The sequence below is a fragment of the Notechis scutatus genome, chromosome 2 (assembly GCF_049901735.1).
Source record: "Notechis scutatus isolate UNSWTSFEM ecotype Mainland chromosome 2, rNotScu1.2, whole genome shotgun sequence".
Taxonomy (NCBI): Eukaryota; Metazoa; Chordata; class Lepidosauria; order Squamata; family Elapidae; genus Notechis; species Notechis scutatus.
In genome coordinates this window covers 206,881,126-206,902,287 of record NC_142010.1, presented here as the reverse complement: position 1 = coordinate 206,902,287, position 21,162 = coordinate 206,881,126, and the positions used below count along the sequence as shown (strand labels likewise).

Sequence of the window (21,162 nt, the reverse complement as noted above, 5' to 3'; positions counted from 1 at the left end):
GAATCTGCACTAGAAATATACAAGAAGTTTTGTCTCAAAATCATTTGCAGCCCTTCCAATAATATTTTTGCAATGTTTCAAGATAAAGCACCCCAAAATTTGGAATATCATTTACAATTGAATTCCATATTTGTTATATGTAACAGTTATTAGTGTACTCATCTTCTCTTTATATAAGGTGGGGAAATGACTATCTATAAAGAAACATAACTATGGATAAGCCGAAATTTATTTATTTGTGCATTTGTTTTTTGCTTTCCTCCATGATTTTACAGTTGCCGTATACTAAATGTTCTTTTCTCCTTTTTTAACACTCAAAATAATCGAGCATTAGGTTAAGGAGACACAGAGAGAGACACAGAATATATGGTCCACAGCTTCTCTGAGGTGCAACCCTAAATTTCTTAGTCACCCTAAATTTCTTAGTATATTGTCATAGAGTTTTTAAAATAAAGTAAAAAAATTTAAGTCAGACATTTAAGGGGAGAAAAGAAAATAATTTAGCCATGACTTTGTCCCCAAAAGGTGTGGGGGATATATTTTTTTTCCTAAACAAATGCTGTGTGGTAGCAAACTTGCCAAAGGATTAAGCAGAACAGATGAGACACTGCCCAATTCAAAAGCTAGTAAACAAAAATACCACTTTGTGGTAAACATGTTCTCTAATGCCTGCCAGGTTTTCATGGTTTGGGAGATGGATAGAAGTTATCTTCTTCTATGCATATAATTCATTTGAGAAACTCAAGAGTTCTCTATAGTTTATAGCAACATAACTCTGGCTTGTGAAATAAGATTTCACAGTTTCATATGCTTCTTTACTACAGCAGAACAGTTGTATAAGTGTTATTAGGCATCACTGGATACTATGAATTGCACTGCTCGTATTTTCTGCAAAAGCAACCTGCTTTCATTCTGCTTCCTTTTTCTTTCTCCTCTGCCCTCCTGAATATTCACTCTCAAAGGCTTGATCCACAGCGTGTCTTAAGCTGCTGGAAGTAGAAGAATTTCATGGAATAAAGTTCTATAGTCTACGAGGATTGCTTTAAATGGAGCCATTCAGGAACATAATATACAGGAAGGGCACAGCAGCTAATGTGAGAGCTGATTTTTTTTATTATATATACAACTGACAGGGAGCATGATGATCAGCCCTATCACATGAATAATAGAAATGCAAATGTTTGCAATATTTCAGCAGATGAATTCTAACCTCAGCTTCTCATTTTTAATAAGAAATGACCATATCTTAGCTTTCCAAATAATTTTGAAAATAAGACAACCATTCTTTATCCCGAAACAGTTTTGGGGTGAGATCATACCACATGCAACTGCTGCAGGAAGCATGGCTGGTGAATAAATGAGGCAGCTCCTTTTCAGTGTGGTTTTCAATTCTGAACTCTTCTGAATAAAGTAAAAGCACATTTTTTTAGTGTAGCTTCGGTTTTAGCTGCTGTCCTCAGTTTGAGGCTTACAGTGTTTAGTGCGCACTTCGTATTCTTAATTTTGCTAGTATTGCCAGATTTCTTGTTTTAAAGGCCTAATTCTACGTCTACGTGCATGTGTTTGTGTGTGTGCTAGTTTGTCGACTTTTTGGATAGAAAAACAATTGATACATTGTGATAAAAGCAACATAAGTGGTCCTCAACTTACGACCACAAGTGAGCTCAAAATTTATGTTGTTAAGTGAGAAATTGCTTGAGTGAGTTTGGCATCATTTTAAGATTTTCCTCGCCACCTTTGTTAAGTGAATCACTGCAGTTCTTAAATTAATAACATGGTAGTTAAGTTAATCTGGTTTCACTTTGCTTGTCAGAAAGATACAAAAGGGGATCGCATGGCCCTCAGACACTGCAACCATCATAAATATGAGTCAGCTGTTCAGCATCCCAATGTAATCACACGACTGTGGGCATGCTGCAATGGTCATCGTGAAAAATGGTCATAAGTCACTTTTTTTCAGTGCTGTTGTAACTTTGAACAGTCATTAAAAGTGAACTGTTGTAAGTCAAGGACTACCTGCATTTGGCATCTATTGGTAGAAAAAAATGTGAATTCCTGAAATAAAGTTAAAAGACCACTCCAAAGCCAGTTTACACTGCAAATACACTGATGGCCATTGCAAATCCAGCCCTTCACTTAAACTGGGATTACAGAAACCATGAGGAACATCCAGCCGTTTTACTTCCTGATCTGCCTTTTGACTAGACAGAACCAGGTGAATCCTTCTGGATTAAGTTAACTTTCTTTGCCTTTATCAATTCTTCACATACATTGGGCATCAGTTGAGAATTAGGTTGAGATGGACTGATAGAAACCAGTCTCCTCCAGTTTGAGATTTTTCAAAGATGGGCATGCTAATTTGGAATTTGGGAAATTCCCAATTTCAGGAACATTTGTAGGACAGTACGTTGAATAAAAACAGTAATAGCAAATTATATTCATAAAACTGATGGAAACATGTTTTATTTACTATTTGAACTTGCGATCCTGTCTAAAAACTATGATTCTACTGTATCGACCATTGCATGTCAGATTTATATCCCTTTCTGTCAGCAGAAACAGGCCCTCAGCAGAGATCTCCTCAGGGAATTTCTGATGATGGAAACATGGGTAATGATTTTTTTCGAATCTCTCCTTTTTCTAACTAGATTAGATAGGCCAAATGGAGAAACTGAGAGAAATGCTGCTGCTGTTTTCAGCAGGAGCCAAATTCTCTTATCACATCTAGTTTAGATTGACATAATCTATGTAAAATCTTTAAGTATTCCCATTCCTCCCCAGGAGATCAGGCCGAGGTCTTTCATATCATTACTACTGAAATTGTCAATGTCTGAAGTAGAGACATTTGGCAAGCAAAACCATCTTCTTCCACTGAGTTCATTCATTGAAAAAGAAGCATTACCTGGCCTTGAAAAGAATTTGAACCCAGAACTACTATTAATTATCAAAGAATACGAACTGGCTCAACGAGGAATAAGTGAAAAAAGATTTGAGCAAGGGATTTGTAATTTGGCCCTGTCATCCATTTGATACAGGTTACAATGCCCATACAGGTTTCAATGATCACATAACCAAGAGCAACATGAATCTGATAAGTATGTATCAAAATAACTTTTATATAATTTATTTATGAAATTTATATGCTGTCGATCTCCCGCTAAGGTGACTTGGGCTCGTGTTGCACTCTGTTCTTGTGTCTACACCAGACATGATATTCTTCCGATTAAAATCGGAATTCCGATTTTTTGGAAATGCGCCCCCCTTCCCCCCCTTCTTCTCCTCCTATATGCTTTACTTTGCTGGACAGACACTTTGAAAAAAAAGCAGCAACATATAACAGGATATTTGGAAGGTCAAACAGGTCTTCAAACAGGTATATTTCCTTGTCTGAAGTGGGATTTATAAAGGGCCAAACAAGGGCTCTTTTTACTATGATACAGCTTATCCCTTAGCCTCTCGTGATTTGGGTCAATGGCTCCAATTCACTGGGGAATCTGGCCTCTTGTGAAAACTGTCCTGGGGCAGAGGTGGTATTCAGCAGGTTCTGACCAGTTCTGGAGAACCAGTAGCAGAAATTTTGAATAGTGCAGAGAACTGGCAAATACCACCTCTGACTGGCCCTGCTGCCATCTATTCTCTGCTTCCTGAGTCCTAGCTGATCGGCTGGGTCTTCTTTTGTTCCCCTGCGCAGGAGAATGGAGCTGGAAAGCAGGTTAGTGGGGTGGGGAGGGAATGGGATTTTGCAGTAACCTTCCCCCAGGAGTGGGGAGGGAATGAAGTATCCTTCCCCTGCCATGCCCACCAAGTCATGCCACGCCCACCAAGTCATGCCCACAGAACCGGTAGTAAAAATTTTTTGAATCCCACCACTGTCCTGGGGCCATTTTTTCTTCTGCAGCTTGATATCAAGAGCTGCCTTTTGATACAGAATTGAGGTTGGAGTCTCAAGATCTTCCTTCTATTCTGCAACACACTGAATATATTGTATTGAAGTGATCAGTTTTAATACCTGTCAGTTTTCCAATTCTAAACACATTTATTAAGACCACTGGGTTAGTATATAGCACGGAGAAGGTTGTATACACACCTACACATCCACAAACATCATTTCTCAATCTCAAACCTTGCCAAATCGAACACAAAACACAGAAGGTTTTTTTTTTAATAAGATGTGGAACACTTCCCTAATGTTCCTTCAAAGGTTTCACTCAGTTTTATATAGCTTATAAATATTTTTTCTAGCGTTTGTTTTTTCCGATGTTTTTCCCATTCATTGTAGTTTTAAGTATCTTTTTTTTAAAAAGTGGATAGAAAAATCCTGTTTACAATTACCCAGAAGTGAGTCTCATAAATATGAGTCAGTCTAAATATATGCAGAATTAAATTATTATACTCTTTGCTTCTATTTTATTGTCCATAATAAGGCAAGATTATAATAGAATTCATTCTAATTACTTTAATGTATAAACCTATACTGTGTGGCTTATAACTGGATTAAATTGTTTCAAAAAACAGTTAAATAATATATCTCAATTTTATTTCAATCCCCAGCTCACCCTGTTGATCAGGAGCTGCTGAAAGACAGTTATTAAATTTTTCTGACTTGCAATAGCTAGATAATTACCCTGTTTCTCCAACAATACGGCCTCCCCCAATAGGAAGTCCCAACATGTTTTATAGGCATGAAATGAAATTAAGCCCCTCCCCCCAAATTAAGGCCTATATTAAAACATGTGAAATGGGGGGGAATGGTGGGGGGGGGGCTCGCCGTTAGGAAGTACTTTTGTTGCACACCCGGATATGGTGCTGCCTGCGTTGACCCCCATACGAAGTGCCTCACCAACGCCGAGGTCAACATCCAAGCCATCGCCGCCCGCCCGCCCGAAGATGCAAGGGGGGGGGAATTAAGTCACCCCCCGAAAAGACGGCCTAGCCATTTTTTCGGGGCTCAAAAAAAAAAAAAGACCCGGCCTTATTATATGAGAAACACGGTATAACATCATGCAAGGTCTGCTGGTAATAAGAGTTCTGAGAGTCATTTTCCTGGAAACAATAGAGTTTAGCCTTAATATTGCTCTTCCACTTAAAATGAATCTCAGAAAATGTGGAGCAAAATAGTCAGGTGCTCCCTGGTAAATCCAGGTTTGCTCCTTAGAGAAAATTGTGGAACTTACATAAAAGGGTGTTTCATTTCATGTTTAATACATCAGAAGAGCCTATCTCCAAAACTCATTGTATATATCCTACAAAATATAGAATTTGAAAACTGTTCTAATTCTCTCATTGAGATTGTTTAAAAAAATGGTATACATGGCAACCATTGGAATCCTTCCTCTTTATGGTTATCAACAGAACGTAAGACATCCTGTGCAAAAAAAAGTGCATGCTGAAAACCAGCGCACTACACAAGCCTTTTTGCACAATGAAAGATACATTCAAAGACAATCCTCTTCAGCTATAACAAAAAAAAAAAACTTAGGCAAGAAAAACCAAATGTACCAGATTCACCAGATTAGGTGAAACTTGGCTCAATAGCAGTAACTGCAAGAGGGATCTTGGAGTGCTAGTGGACAATCACTTAAATATGAATCAAGATCACATGAATTGTTAGTACCTCTTTATAATGCCAAGACACACTTGGAATACCGCATTCAGTTTTGGTCACCATGATATAAAAATATGTTGAGACTCTGGAAAGAGTGCAGAAAATAGCAAACCAAAGATGATTAGGGGTTGGAGGATAAAGCATATGAAGAACGGTTGCAGGATTAGATATGTCTAGTTTAGTGTAAAGAAGGACTAGGGTCGACATGATAGCTGTGTTTCAATATTTGACGGGCTGCCACAAAGAAAAGGGGCTCTACCCATTTCCCAAAGCACCAGAAAGCAAGACAAGAAACAATGGATGGAAACTAATCAAGGAGAGAAGCAACCTAGAAGTAAGGAGAAACGGCGAGACCAATTAACCAGTGGAATGGCTTGTCTTCAGAAGTTGTGAGTGCTCCATCACTGGAGGCTTTTAAGAAGAGACGGGACAACCATTTGTCTGGAATGATATAGGGCTTTCTGCATGACCAGAGGGTTAGACTAGAAGATCTCCAAGATTCCTTCCAATGCCATTATTCTGAGATGGTCATTACTTAGCACATTTGATCACGTTTGTCAGTATTTCAAGAATTGTGTGGTCTTACCATGTGGGTTTAAAAATGTAATCATGGAATTTAAGCCATGGAGGCTTTTTGGTGATTTGCCAATCACAGTATCACTGGATAGGTCATGTGTCCAATACCTACTTCCTGGGGGCAGGCAATACAGCCATGTCACTGACCTTCCAGGAGACAAATTAGGTGGGAAGAGTATCTTGTTATCTGAAACTTCATATTCCACATGTTTTCTTCTTTGATCTCTTGTTTTTCCCAATGGCTCATCAGGTTTTTTTTCAGTTCACATGGTGTCAAGTATACATTCCTTTCACACCAATCAGTTGTCCTTGGGTCTTTTGATTTATCCAGACATATTTTCACAATTTCTTCCTAAAACCTAAGGTACTTCAGCATGATTTACCAAAAGTCTACTGTGAACCCTGGAACAACTATATGCATGGATAACTTTTTGTAAATGTTTTCATTGATATCAGTTTGTAAAGGCAAACCAGTTTCACCAAAACCTATTAAAAATACTCTAAGAAATTACATATGTATGTACATTGAGATATCATACTATCAGTTAGAATATTTAACACTTGCACCAGGGAGATAGTAATTTAGTGTTGGGCAATTTAATTTAAAGTAACTGAATAATTAATCTGATCAACAGTTAACAATTCAAAAATAATTGATAATCATTCTGTTTACTCTGAAAATTAACTACTCAAAATATTCAGTATAAAATTGAATTTGTAAAAGATTTATTTTTAATTTGTAATCTCTATCATCTCTCTTTCTAAATAAAGAAAATGAAGATGATTCACCTATCATGTTTACTCAGAAGAAAAGGCTCTGTAGTAGCTTCTGCTAAGCATGTGTTTGTAGGATTGCAGTTTTTAATAAGTAGATTTTATTTATTATTTTATTTATTTTATTTTTTATTTATTTATTTTTATTTATTTGATTTGCCAATTGTTTACAAGATAATAAGTATAAGTGTATACATAGTTGTGAATACATGAAATGGGTACATATAAGAAAGATAAAAGAAACAATAGGACAGGGACGGTAGGCACGTTGGTGTGCTTATGCACGCCCCCTACAGACCTCTTAGGAAAGGGGTGAGGTCAATAGTAGACAGTCTAAGGTTAAAGTTTTTGGGGTTTGTGATGGTATCACACTGTCAGCTTTCCCAGGTAAACCAGACAGGAAACATGACCAGATGAGCTAGTTTTACTTTATCGTAAAGCTACATTAACAGAATATTGGAAGTTTAAAAGTACAAAGATCCCACCTTTACAACTGGAGAAGCTGGGAAGCATACCTGCTGTACCTCTTGCCCATCCATTATGAAGCTACAAGCAATGCCCTTTCTTCTCTGACTGCTCCTTAGCACATTTTCTCCTGCCTCTCAAAATCTTTCTCACATATACATATATTTCATTTAATTATACACAACTGAATGTTATTCAAAGCCATTCATCAAAAAATTTAGCTTGTTCCTTTGTTTCAATGAGGGATGGGGGAAATCTCCTCCTTGTAGCATTTAATGTATTTTGAGCCACAGAAACTTCCTTGTTTAGGCAGACAAGAGTAAGAGTACCACAACATTCCCTTTTGAGGACTGTCGGTTCTTGTTATCCAGTAGCTGTAGAAACTGTAATGGTAATGTTATCTCAGTTTCCTTTCTTAAAGGCTGGAGTAAAGCCCTTGATTTCACCTTGCAAGCGGGGGCTGAGGTAATATATCTCCCGCGGAGGTTGTGGCTTTCCTTCAACACACACACACACACGCACATACCCAAGTACACTTGGCACAATTTAATTCAAGCGAGAATGAAAATCAGTCTAATGTAAAAAAAAATTGACATAGGTCTTGGTGTCCTGGCACGTAACCATCATACAGGGGACACAGCTTTCATGCTACCTTCTCAGTTATTTCTCTTCCAGATATAGAAGTCCTGACATTTCTTTGGTATTTGTATGGGATTAAAATATACCCTAAATATAACTTAATTTCTATAAATAGCAAAGTGTGTTTCAAGGCCAATTAGAAAATAAATCTGGCCTTTAGGACATGTATAAACAACAAATACATTAAAGCTGAAATAAACTTTACCTATTATCTTAAATATTTCCTTGGGTGAAGGAGACATTTTTCAATTGTGGAGCTTTAAATTTTATGTACTGACCTATAAAAAACTTCAATCCAACATTCCAATAACCACTAAAAGATATTATGACAACTGCAGCAATCTAAAACCTGCCTTTGTCTTAATTTTGTTTCATATATAATTCTATTTATGGAACAAATCTAGTGCAGATGCTTCCTTTTGTTATTATACAAAATAAAAATCACATTTTGAAAGGAGACTAGTAGTAAATGAAGAGTAGCTACTATTTGCACAAATACAGCAAAGCTAAAACATTAAGAGGTTTTAAAGAAAAGATTGGACAACTATTTATCTGAAATAGTACAGTTTCCTGCTTGAGCAGAGGATTGGACTAGAAGACCTCCAAGGTCCCTTCCAACTCTGTTATTTTGTTACGTAGTTTTGTGTTAAGAGGGTCTCCTTTCAGCCATCTCTACTTCTATACCTCCACCAAGTGGCCACAAGGAAGACCCAAAGCTACTCTTCCAAGGGCAACTGGATTTTGTTTTTCCTTGAAGATGCTTCACTTCTCATCCAAGAAGCAGTTCTGAAGAAGCTTCTTGGTTGAGAAGCGAAACATCTTCAAGGAAAAACCAAGTCCAGTTGCCCTTGGAAAAGTAGCTTTGGGGCAACCATGACTTGGATGACAGAATCCCCACAGACAAGCCACAAGGAAGAGTTCTGAACTGATCTGCTTCCTTTGGATTACTTACTATCCTTATTATCTGAATCCAGACAAGCGATGGTTCATTTCATTTGTGATTGGTAGAAAAGGAATCGTGCTTGTTTTTCAGTTAGTTATATTGAAGACTAAATCCAGCATAGGATTCAGGTGAGACGTCAGCTGCAATTCAGTCAAAACAGAAGCTTTCATTCCATTACCGTCGTATAAAGGGGACGAGGGATGTGAGGCTTGTAGTGCTATTTTTTACAAGATGTTTCCGTAAGGGGTTCTACAACCACTTTATGTAACCGTTTTAAGAATTATAATAAAATAAATGTATGCTTATCATCTAAAACCAATTAACAAGGCAGAAAGCTTTTAAATCTATTCTTAGACTCACAGGGGTAAATATGTTGCCCTGAATATTAATATAGATGTTTGGGACTCTGGAATCCTTAATATTTGAAGACTACCAGCGTGAGAGACTTTTATTTGATCTACACCCTTCTTCATATCTCACTTGACAATGTCACTGAGACACGGTCCATCATCAAAGACCCCAAGAGCCTATTCTTTAAATAAGACAGTAAATAAAGAATAGCTACTACTTGTACAATGTACCTAGTACCTGGCCTGGGGCAAAGTCCTTTCTGATACGGAATTTGTCTGGAAAAATCCCCAAGCACCCAAGAGATATTTTAACTTTATTCTTTTTAATTTGATTTTGTTTCAACTGCTTTCTATTGGAATACAGCATTTATCTGGTCTTTATGTTTTTAATTGCACACAGCCAAGAGTCGCTCTGTGAGTGAGATGGGTGGTCTCTAAATCTGATATATAATTAAATATAAAATAAATAAATAAAAGTTCAGAATACTCCAATTCCTAGACAGTTGTTTTTTTTAAATATTCTATTTTGAACTAAGTTAAGTTTTTGGATCATTTTAAAGACGGGCCCTGTAAATGATTTAGTTCCCATAAACGCTTACAAAGTTTTTAGAGTGCTTTGAAAATGTGTTTAGTTGCTATCTGTACTACCTTCGGTTGTGAATCTTTTTTGTTAGCCAGCAAAAGCACTGTAAGTTATTATGGTGGCCACTGGAGTTTATTTTCTTAATTGTAATCTATCTTCTTTTCCTTTTTTTTCTTTTCTTGATTATACACTACACAGAAGCTGTATGGTTTAATGGGCAAGTATCAATTAATAAATAATAATCCAAATGACTGACTGCCTTTGTACATTATATGATTACCACCCTTCACTTAAGATCCGTTTTTGAATGGAACTCAAAATGAAAACATGTATTTTACTTTTTCATAAACTTCCAATCTAATATTTATGAGTACAAATTCTCATGTGTAGCTGAATATAAACAACAACAACAACAACAAAACAGTTTTACTCACAAATATAAACAGGTACACAGTTAGTAAAAAGAAATGAATCCACAATAAGGCACTTATCATTTAATTCTCTCCAGATGTGTGTATTTTTCAAACTCAAAAGACAAGTGGAGAGATGTGACTTGGCTGTACTAACTGAACTATGCAAGCATACATGTACACACATGCTTTGTTAAAAACAAACGTTTATTAAAAACATAGCCTCTAAAACTGAAAGCAGTCAATGCAACCCATGCTCTACCTGTATGGCCTTCGGGACAAATTTAAGTTTTTAAAATTGATTTTTTAAAAAAAATAGAATAATCCTGCATCCAACAGAATACAATTGTTCCGTGTGATTGGCTCCCTTTGCGAGCTCCCTGTGTCTGTAAATGGATTTACCTCTGCATCCTGCTCACGGAGGTGGTAAGTTTTCTGTAAGCATTCCAGCATTTTTGAACAGAATGTCCCCTTCTGCAGGAGACACTCCAGAAGGAAGACCAGCTGGTCCGGGGAAAGCTAAAAGAAAATAAATAGCTTGTGAGATAAAATTATAACCTTTTTGTAATTCAAATAAAAGAGGCCAGCCAGTGACTAGTCTCAGATAACCTATGAAATTATACCACATGCTTGTAATATACAGAAACAATGTGTGAGTTCATTATGAACACTCTCGTGTCATTATTATAAGAAGCTCCTTTATCAAAATAAAGTGAGAGGTTGTTCATTTGCCAAGATTTTCTATTCTATAGTTATGTAAGATTAAACCTATACTAATCTCAGTTAAGTGATAAACCTATTATCAGCTAACGTGCTTTGCAAAATATACTTATTTAATTTTCATAGGAAATTGTCAAAAGCACAAATTATACTGCATCACTTCCTGGAGATTATAATACACATAAGGGCTGAAGAACTGTAGCGAAACAGAAATACAAATTTATCCGAATTTCTCTTTCAAAATTGAAATAGCAACAATATCATTCACATGCACGCATACATCCCTATCTCCACATATCCATCCACCCCCTTTTAGTACAATTCTAAGCATACTTATTCAGAGGTAAATTCCCTATGATCAGTGAATTCAATTTTCAATTAAGAGTATAAATAATTCTAGTTTACTGCATGAACAATAGAAGAAAATGTGGGATTTAACTGCAGGGAAAGTGAACAGGGAAAAATTACAAAACCATTATTTCAACAAGTCCTTAAGTGCTACATTTATTCTGGTTTTATTATATGGAAAAATCATTGAAAATAAGGTGCATGCCAAAGGATGGGAAATAAACCATTTGAATGGGAAATTTGGTGTTCTAAAAAGCAGTAGCTGGTTCCTTATGTAGCCAATGTCTTCATTCCCCAAAAATAGACAAAGATAATTCTGTGCATAAAAAATAAAATCATGATGCTGAAAGCCTATTTAATCACAAATGAAAATCAACCTCTGATCCCTTTCCAGATCTTTGGGTGAAAGGACTTTGCCTCTTTGCCCCGTTTAACATTGCAAGCAAAGAAAGAAACTGACTTAGGAATCCAGTTTCTGAGTGGGTTACATTTGCAGATTAATTTACCCCATTCCAACTTCATGAAAAGACACTACACATTAATGTCATCAACAGGATCAGATTTCATTTAAGATAGAATCCCACTCTAAAATCATGTCTATATTATTCAGCACTGGAATAACCATCATCAACTCAATGCTCTCCAGATGTGCTGGGACTACCATTTCCCCCAAAATTTCTAGCTTGCAGTCCCAACTGCAAGAATGGGAAATCAGGACAGAACTGCTTCAAACTGAACGACAGTTGGAGAAGAGATATACTGCAGTTATCTGGATGTTTATGGTTACCTATAACAATTCCAACAGTACGGATTACTGGTTTCTATAATCTTGAAGGACACTTAACCGTGTAGTAGGATTGTATTACTATTATCATCCTCATCTTTCCTATTATCTACTCCTATTGATATATTATGACTGTCACTTTGTTGGGTGTATCTTATGATTTATCACTTTATTGCTTGTATGTACACTGAGAGCTTATGCATCAAGAGACAAATTCCTTGTGTGTCCAGTCACATTTGGTCAATAAAGATATTGTACTCCTGTTCTCTCCTCTCCTCTCTATTCTATTTCTATTCTATTCTTCCATTCCATCATAATAGAGTCATTTTAAAAGGCATCATATATTAAAACTAGGAGAAATGATAGTTTGTTTTTCTATTACACTAGGATGGGGTATCCAACCTTGGCAATTCTGGAAGTCCACAGGTCTTAAAGTTGCCAAGGTTGGACGCCCCTGTTCTAAGATACCCTACATTTCTTTCTGATTTGTTTCCATTTACAAAGTTCATGCTATTAAAGCAAGAAGTCAACACGCAAATTTATTTTTTTCAGTATTTAGACTATTCAAAGTTATCCCTCTTAATGCAACCAGTGACACTACTATTTAATAAGGCATTACAAATTATAAAATCATATGCCCAAGCTATAAAATACAAGTTCTAAACCTTACAACCATGTGCTGGGTAATTTACATTGAAATAGTTTGTTTATTTATTACTAAATTTGTTTGCTGCCCGTTTCACCATGAAGTGACTCTCAAAATAGTTCTCTCACAACCCAAAGTTTTAAAAAGTAATCTAAGTGTCTACAAAATAATGTATTAGTGGTATATGGACTCTGTAAAGAAAAATATAAACCATTATTTCAGCATAGGGCAGCTGTCTGACATATCTAGTTTGAGCAGCTCCAGCTATTTCAGCCTAAACTAAACTTCATACCCCTGTGTGCTATTTCCATTGATTTGCTGGGACCACTGACCCTGGTTTGGCATGGGCAATGCAATTCAATGCACTTGATGCAACTACAAGCCATCATACAAAAGTGAGCCTGAATTCTAGCATTTGATCGTGCATCTAATATATTTCTACTTTCATATATATTCAGCATATATTTTACAGACAGTGCCCATCTTGCAGCTACTTAAAGCTGCAACTTAAGCACATTTACCCAAGCTCCAGCGAAGATTAGTAAAACTTATCAGTGGGCCTGTGACAGAAACGGGTAACTTTTTTTTTTAGAAAAATGGGTACTCTGAATGTAAAATCTAAACGTAGCAATAAGACAACCAACCCATTAGCAATCCCGAACTCATACTCTAGATGTGCAGATTCCAACTGCAGAATGTTTATGATAGCAAGGGAAATATAAGACTTGAATTTATACGCTTGAATCTTATTTGGATTGTGGAATACAATTTTAAACAATTGTGGCTAGCTTTCTGCTCAATTTCATGTATATAATACAATTGTTTCTGAGGATCTTTAAAGTGAAATAGAGGGGTGTTTCTGGAAAATCATTGTCTATTTCTGAAAATAAATCTAAGTTCAAGTGTTGCGTAATGTTATTTTATAAACATTTATTTTTTCTCCATAGAAACTGCTGCCATTTACCAGAAACAGCACCAAAGACTTAAAAATTGACTTGTGGTTTCCTTTGAAATGTACCTTTGGCATTGACTTTATATGTTAACTGTACAAGGAACTATTGTTTAAAATTTCATCAAGGTTCTGAGTTTGGCCAAGTTAAGCAAAGAAATGTAGAAACAAGGTAACCACATGACCTCAGTTTACCTCTGTGGAACTCATATCATTATGCATTATGCAGCTGAAATTTTGAGGTTTTGAAAAAGCAACCGAGAGGAGAGGACAAAGTAAGAATCTTCCACTTATTATTTATGCCATTCATCTCCAATCCTGAATTTTATATTAAGAGCAAACACTACTAGGGAGGGAGAAATTACAAAATATGGAACATATAAAATGTGCATTTCTCACGTATGAACTAAATTTATATGCAGATGTGAAATGCAAAATATAACTTTTCTATTTGATTTTTAAATGTTATTTTCAAAACTTTTAATCAATTGAAGAAGTAAGCAGGGCAGTAGAATTTAATAGAGGACAAACATGGATTTGTTCCGCATTCGACAAATAAGATGCATTTATGACCACCTCAAGATATTCTCTCATACCATTTATGCCATGAGTGAATATTGTGTCCTTCAGATCGAATGTACCGTGTTTCTCACAAAATAAGGCTGGGCCTTTTTTTTTTTTTTTTTTTGAGCCCCGAAAAAACAGCTAGGACATCTTTTGGGGGGTGAATTAATTTCTCTCCCCCCCCGCACAGTGCCATCTCCAACAACAGTGTCTGAGTCACTCCCGCTTTTCCCCCGTCCCCGTAACAACAGGAAAAAAAAAGATTTTGAAGTACCTGGGAGCGCCGCGCGCTGCGTTTTGGTTTAATCCCGAGCAGCGGGGTGGGCATCAGAAGAGCTGAGCGGCGTCTCTGCTGCTGCTACCCTTGGTGCTCCAGCCTCGGGCTCGGCAAGTTTGCAAAAATCGATGCGCAGCCGTTCCTGCATTCCAAGCACCCAGGCCGAGCTGCAGCTGTCCCTCTCTTGCCCGCGCCATCTCCAATAACAGCGGCAGCAGCGGCGGGAACCGTGGAAGTTATGGAGGCGACTACCCCACCTGAGAAACGGCTGAAACGCTTCCATGGTTCCCACCACTGCTGCTGCTGTTATTGGAGACGGCACTGGCGAGAGAGGGACAGCTGCAGCTCATCCTGGGCGCTTGGAATGCAGGAACGGGCTGCGCACTGGGACTTTTGCAAACTTGCAAGCCCGAGGCTGGAGCACCAAGGGTAGAAGCAGCAGAGACGCTCGCTCAGCTCTTCTCACGCCCACCCAGCTGCTCGGGATTAAACCAAAATGCAGCACGCGGCGCTCCCAGGTACCTCAAAATGTTTTTTTCCCTGTTGTTACGGGAACGGGGGAATAGCGGGAGCGACTCAGATGCTGTTGTTGGAGACGGCACTGGCGATAGAGGCGCCAGCACCGGTGGGAACTATGGAAGCTATGGAGGCCTGAGAAGCGGCTGAAACGCTGCCGGACATCCATGCTGGCGCCGCCCACCTGCTGACTCGGGTAAGGGAGAGATAAGGGAGCCCTCCGTGCTCCACCATGGTGTTAGGAGCGGCTGATGGTGAGGCGTAGCTGCCCGCGGGGCACTCCTAATGGCAAGTTCCCCCTACCTTTCCCCCCCAATTTCGCATATTTTAAACTAGGCCTAAATTTGGGGGGAGGGGCTTAATTTGATTTTATGCCTAGAAAACATGCTAGGTCTTCCTATTGAGGGGGGGGGGGCGTATTGTTGGAGAAACACAGTATATGGTAAGTTCTAACTACGTTGTCTATATTTCATTCTTTAGTCTGATTTAGTTCAAACCAATATAAATAAAATTAAGCATGTACACACTTAAAATACGTTTTGATTGGTAATTAGCTTTTTTCAGCTCCATTCTCCTTTCATGGTTTCACATGTGTGCCCGCAGCTTGCATGGTCCAGTTCCCAAAGGGCCACGACCAAATACTGAGCTGTGTACTGGGAGTTGGGGACCCCTGATCTATAATCTATTACATGATTCCCTCTGTGATACTTTGTTGATTAATTTGCAAAACTTTCAAACAATTATTTGAAATCTTTGTGTGATCTTTTCTAGTTCATGATTAGCAAATCCATGCAAAATCTTTTCTTCTAAATCCATGCTACAATTACTATATCCAGCTTATATGATTCTTTCTTACAGCTTATAACAATAAACCGTTAAAACTGATATTTGTGCAGAATATCCCCATTTTGAAATAATGCACTTTAGGGTACTCCCATAAGAGGTAACACAAATTGCTCTAAATGGGATTATTTAATTTCTAATGGGATCTGGTTGAATTTCAAAGCAACTGAAAGCAGTGGAGTAGTTTCCCAAAACTAAAAGGCATGGCAATTTAGGTTACAATATCTGCGTTGCAAAAACTATGAAAACACTAGAGGGCAGCAGAAATATTTCAGATTCAGAGTTCTTGCCAACAGATTCATATTTATGACAGTGGCCCAGGATTCATGTGATCACCTTTTGCAACCTTCTGACAAACAAAGTCAATGGGGAAGCTAAATTTACTTAACTACCATGCTACTAACTTACCGACTGCAATGATTCACTAACAACTGTGGCAAGAAAGATTGTAAAATGAGACAAAACTCACTTAACAACTGTCTCACAGGATCAGAAATTTTGGGCTCAATCGTGGTTATAAGTTGAGGATTACCTGTACAGAAAAGGTTAGGAAAAACGTAGGCCCAGGGGTGAGCTTCAAAAAATTTAGCAATTGGTTCTCTGCTCTGGAGGCTCTGTGGAGGCCGGAAACAGGCCCGTGCTTACCTGGGCCCCATGGAGACTCCTGGGAAGGGAGGGGAGCAGTGGGTGGGGCCAGCCAGTCATTGCAACTACCGGTTCGGCAAACCAGATGTAAAATTAGCATCGGGTTCACCTGAACCGGTCCGAACTGGTACCAGCCCACTCCTGCATAGGCCTGCCAGACTGAGATAGATGTTTGCAAGAATGTTTTCAGAGCTCTGGCCAAGCAGTGTGATATAAATTTAACAAACAAAGCAAGTTGAAGAGAAAAAAAAGGTTAAGTGACAAAAATACAGCAACCTTGGCTGGTAGGAAAAATTACATCAGTGAGAAATATTGTTAAGGTGATACAGGGCTTAAAAGCTAGCCTGAAAAAAAAAAATCATTTTTCCCATGATTGTTTGTGCCAAATGTGTTTTAAAAGAGAGTATTTGAGAGAAGACATAAATTATTATGGTGTGCTGAGCGGGCTGAAATAGTCTGTAATTTTCAAAGAACAGTTCCATATGCCAGCCAGAAAATCATATTCCTTGAAATGGTAAATTCTCGCAAGCTTCTCTGGCCTTTAAAGTTTAACAATTCTTTTAAGGGTAACAACTGGGATTTTAAATTATTTTCGCTGGGTTACAGATAACATACGCTGAACTGCACTGTGCTCTTCTACGGGTTGACACATGTACATGTTTTTTGAAGTTTGCATTCCTGGCTCTCTCTAACTTTCAAAATCCAGTTGGAAAAAATGCAACAAAGCCAAGTTTTAAAAAATAAGAAAAATACATTCCTAAAAATGCAACTAAATTAGAAAGAACCATTGGAACAACACATTCTGACTGAACAACTTGTGGATAGTCCTAGCTTCCCTGGGATCTAAGCGGGAACTAGATTTATAGATCTACTTAGCAAGACAAATGCCTATCAGAGTCATTTTTAGTCTCCAACTGCCAACTCTTTGGAAAAAGTTTTGACAAAGCAAGAACACGATTTAAGCGGCAACAAAAGCGAGCTTCTTACATCCCAATGTCAAATAGGCACAGGGAAAAAGCCCTCTCTTATTGCATCCAAAGCTGTATCACTGTTTTCTACAAGGTCACCGGCCTCTCCTCCCAGAAGACCACCCACCTTAAAAGAGGCTATTTGTCAACCCTGCATTAGCATAAATGAAATAAATACCAGATCCCCAACTAATTCTGGAAAAAAAATGTCATTGAAACATTTTAACTACTGACCTTCCACCGCTTTAAAAATGTGACAGAGATATATGCACTTCAGCATCCAACAGCATGACGACTTGTGCGTACCCCTACGCCAGGACACAAATCATTTAGTACAGCTGGTATTCTGAATATCCCATTTGCTACAGTCTGCACTTGAATGAATTCATTGAAAGCCTCCTCAAAGGGAAAATGTGCCTGGACTCATACAAGCAACCAAGTGACACTGGCGTGATTTCTATTATTACTCCATTATCACACTGGGACCTGTGCCTAAATGAGCATACTTCCTCCCTGATGCCATTTCCTTTTATCCTGGCTGTAGCCTAAAATTGGATCAATGGGAGTAATACGTATGATGTCATTTCATTTAGAGCTACTGCCTCCTCCTCCTCCTCCTCCTGCACATACAAATAGATCAATTCTTCCCAAAAATGGTTAAGAAATGCATAGGGAGTTGATTCTCCCAGAAATGGGTTCTCCGCTATATCCGTCTATGTTATTACAGAAAGGAACTGTTTATGCTGATGGAAAACAGCAGTTGGGTGTGGGGAGAGAAGGGTTGTTTTTTAGATCCACTACTGTGTGCTGGAGAATGCTGGCTGAAACTCAACACAAACAAAGTCCCAAAACAGAATTAGAAAACTTGACCTTTGAATATTACAAAGAGATGCCTTTTCTTTTCAGACATACAACAGATTCAAGCCCACCCCTTCCCTTTAAAAGAGCACAGTGTTTTATTCTCTCTGTAAAAGTTTTTACGAGATTTCTCTCTGAGTCGAACAGAATGCCTTCCTACGCCTCTCTCAAAAAAGGAGGGAAGAGAAAGAAAGCCATCTATAGCTTTGATAGTGAATGGTTGCCTTTAGACAGAGCTTCCTCATTAAACACAGATATGAAAGCCATCAAATTAGTTCAAGAAACTGGCTTTATAGGGTCAGGGTATCATCACTCATAGCCTGTACTTTGAGCCAAGCCAAAAAGGAAAAATGGCCAAGAAAGGGAATTGTCAAGACTCTCTCGTCATAAACCCTTTGCTTTGTCAATTTGCCTTCAGGGTTGTTTTCTACTGACTGCAATTAAACCAAGACATTCTTAGAACAATTGTTTCATCTGCCAAGGACAGAAATCAAGAAAAATTAAATATTACAAAAAAATTCAAAGCGGTGTTTCTTATTTAACAGTAAACACATTTAGAAAGACCTTGTCAGGGTATAAACTCAGATGATATTCCTCAATGCTGTTGTTTTCCTCTGTAATCTGAATACACACACACACCTCCCGCACTGTCTTTCTTTCGTTTCAAATGGATGCAAGCATTTCTCCTTCAGGGACAAACATACGTTTATTTTAACCAACATGTGAATTTAATAAAAACAGCCACAAAACCAGCTGTGAAAAAAACAGACTGATATTCTACAACAAAAAGTTTCAACCATGGAAAAATGAACCAGGATTGAGTTAAGATGCAGAACCATTTATGGAAAGAAGTCTGCAGTGTGTCCATGCACACAGTACGAATGAAAAGACAATGCTGTTTTAAGGCCAAGAGGCCTAATCTGTCGTTCCCTTTATTCTAAGGGCATGCAGGCTTTTTCATACCAAACTACCTGCTAAGCTCGCTCTTTCTCACGCACAAACAAAATCAAACTTTTTTTTTTAAAAAAAGTGGGAGGGTTAGGGCCAAAAAGAGAGGAATCTATATTGATACTGAACTAACTTTAAATACAAAAATGTGATTTCCCATCATGGATTTTTTTTCGTTTTCCTTTTCTTTTTTGTTGCTGCATTTAATCCGTAGCAACTAGAGTAAGGAATTTGGGATGTAACACAGCTCTAGAGTGGCAGATCTTTTGCCCTTTATTTATTTATATTATTCTTCCTTTTCTCCCTCCATAGACAAGAGATGAAGACGTTTATGAATCTGAGGAGAACCTACTCAAGGCTAAATCTTCTCATTTGTTTCTTTGTTATTTAGTTAAAATATTTGTAATGTTCAAATAATTTTTATTTTATTGTTTTTTTTAAAATCTGGCTTAAAGAAGGTCTAATATCCCATTGTTTTATGTGCTTTCCACTGATAATAGTTGATACGTTTAACCACTGCTACAATCTTATGCTGAAAGTGGTTTTCAGTTATCAATATACTTCTGAATGTTGTATCTGACTTCTAAATCTTGTTTATGATGCTTTTTATGTGGGCAGAGATCTTGAGTTGGCAGGCTTTCAAGACTGCCTATTCAATCCACTTCTCAACATATAACTATCACACTGTTTTTCAGCAGTCCCAAATATGACAAAAGAAATAACATTAAGAACCTCCGAAACATTTGTCCATAGAAACCTTAAATGTTTTTTAAAAATTTAACTTTTCTCATAGCTTAAATATGCCATGAAGATGGAAAAAGAAGCAAAAGGGATTAAATGAGTATGTGCCTTATCAGCACCATATACAGCATTATCGATTCAAAGTGAAGTCTCATCTTGGTGTGCAAAATACAACCAAAATGCTCTAGTACAGTGATGGCTAACCTTTTTGTCATCGTGTGCCAAAAGTGCGTGCGTGTACACGAGAGCGCACATGCGTGCCTGTACCCATAATACAATGCATGTGTGACCCCCTATGACCCCCATCCCCCGCCCCCCCGCACATGCTCACGCATCTCCCACATGCGCCCCGCCCCCCACGCATGCGTGGCAGATACCCGAAAATCAGCTGGCTGGTGGGAGGCCAGCTGGCTGCGTGTGCATGCACATTAGAACGAGCTGGTTAATGGTTCGCATGCCCGCAGAGATGACTCTACGTGCCACTTCTGGCACACGTGCCATAAGTTGGCCATCATGGCTCTAGTATATGAAATTATGTTGTGATTTGAAATTCTGGCTGCTGTATTTTAAAAATCACAACACTCACTAAAAAAATGGCTATGGTTTCTGAATCAACTGAAGAATTTATTTCATATTCATGAATGGGGCTTCTGGAATTCAAAAGAAAAATCTTAAAATGACACAGCTGTTTTTCATATATTCAGAGTCCCAATAGTATCACTGACGTTTAATGATATTAGTAGGAGTTGTATCAATCAGTTATAGGCTGATTGTATTGACATCAACAGTAAATACTATCGGATAACAGTATAATTACCATTGCCTGTAGTATGAAGTTTCTTGATTTATAATTCATCATTCTTCTTTCCAATCATGTGTATATAACCCAAAAAGACAGACACTTCAGATATACAATTAGGATGATTTACACCATAACAACTTTAGCTTTAAATGTTATAAAATTTTTGCTATTCTTGCTGAAAAGACTGCCACAGGAACTATAATACTCT

At 37.8% G+C, this 21,162-nt stretch overlaps 1 protein-coding gene across 6 annotated transcripts in view; it reads right to left on the bottom strand.

Moving 5' to 3' along the window:
* Positions 1 to 21,162, bottom strand: part of AOPEP (aminopeptidase O (putative)) — a 192,399-nt gene that overhangs the window by 15,183 nt on the left and 156,054 nt on the right. For 4 of the 6 annotated variants that reach the window (XR_015748062.1, XM_087957906.1, XM_087957909.1 and 1 more), the window contains one exon: positions 10,748 to 10,864. The exons of the other annotated variants lie outside the window; for them this stretch is intronic. Coding sequence is in view for 3 of the 4 variants with exons in the window: in XM_087957906.1 (XP_087814032.1) it covers positions 10,748 to 10,864 (117 nt within the window). In the remaining variant the exon portion in view is untranslated. The remainder of the gene's footprint in view (positions 1 to 10,747; positions 10,865 to 21,162) is intronic. 6 annotated transcript variants of the gene reach the window in all.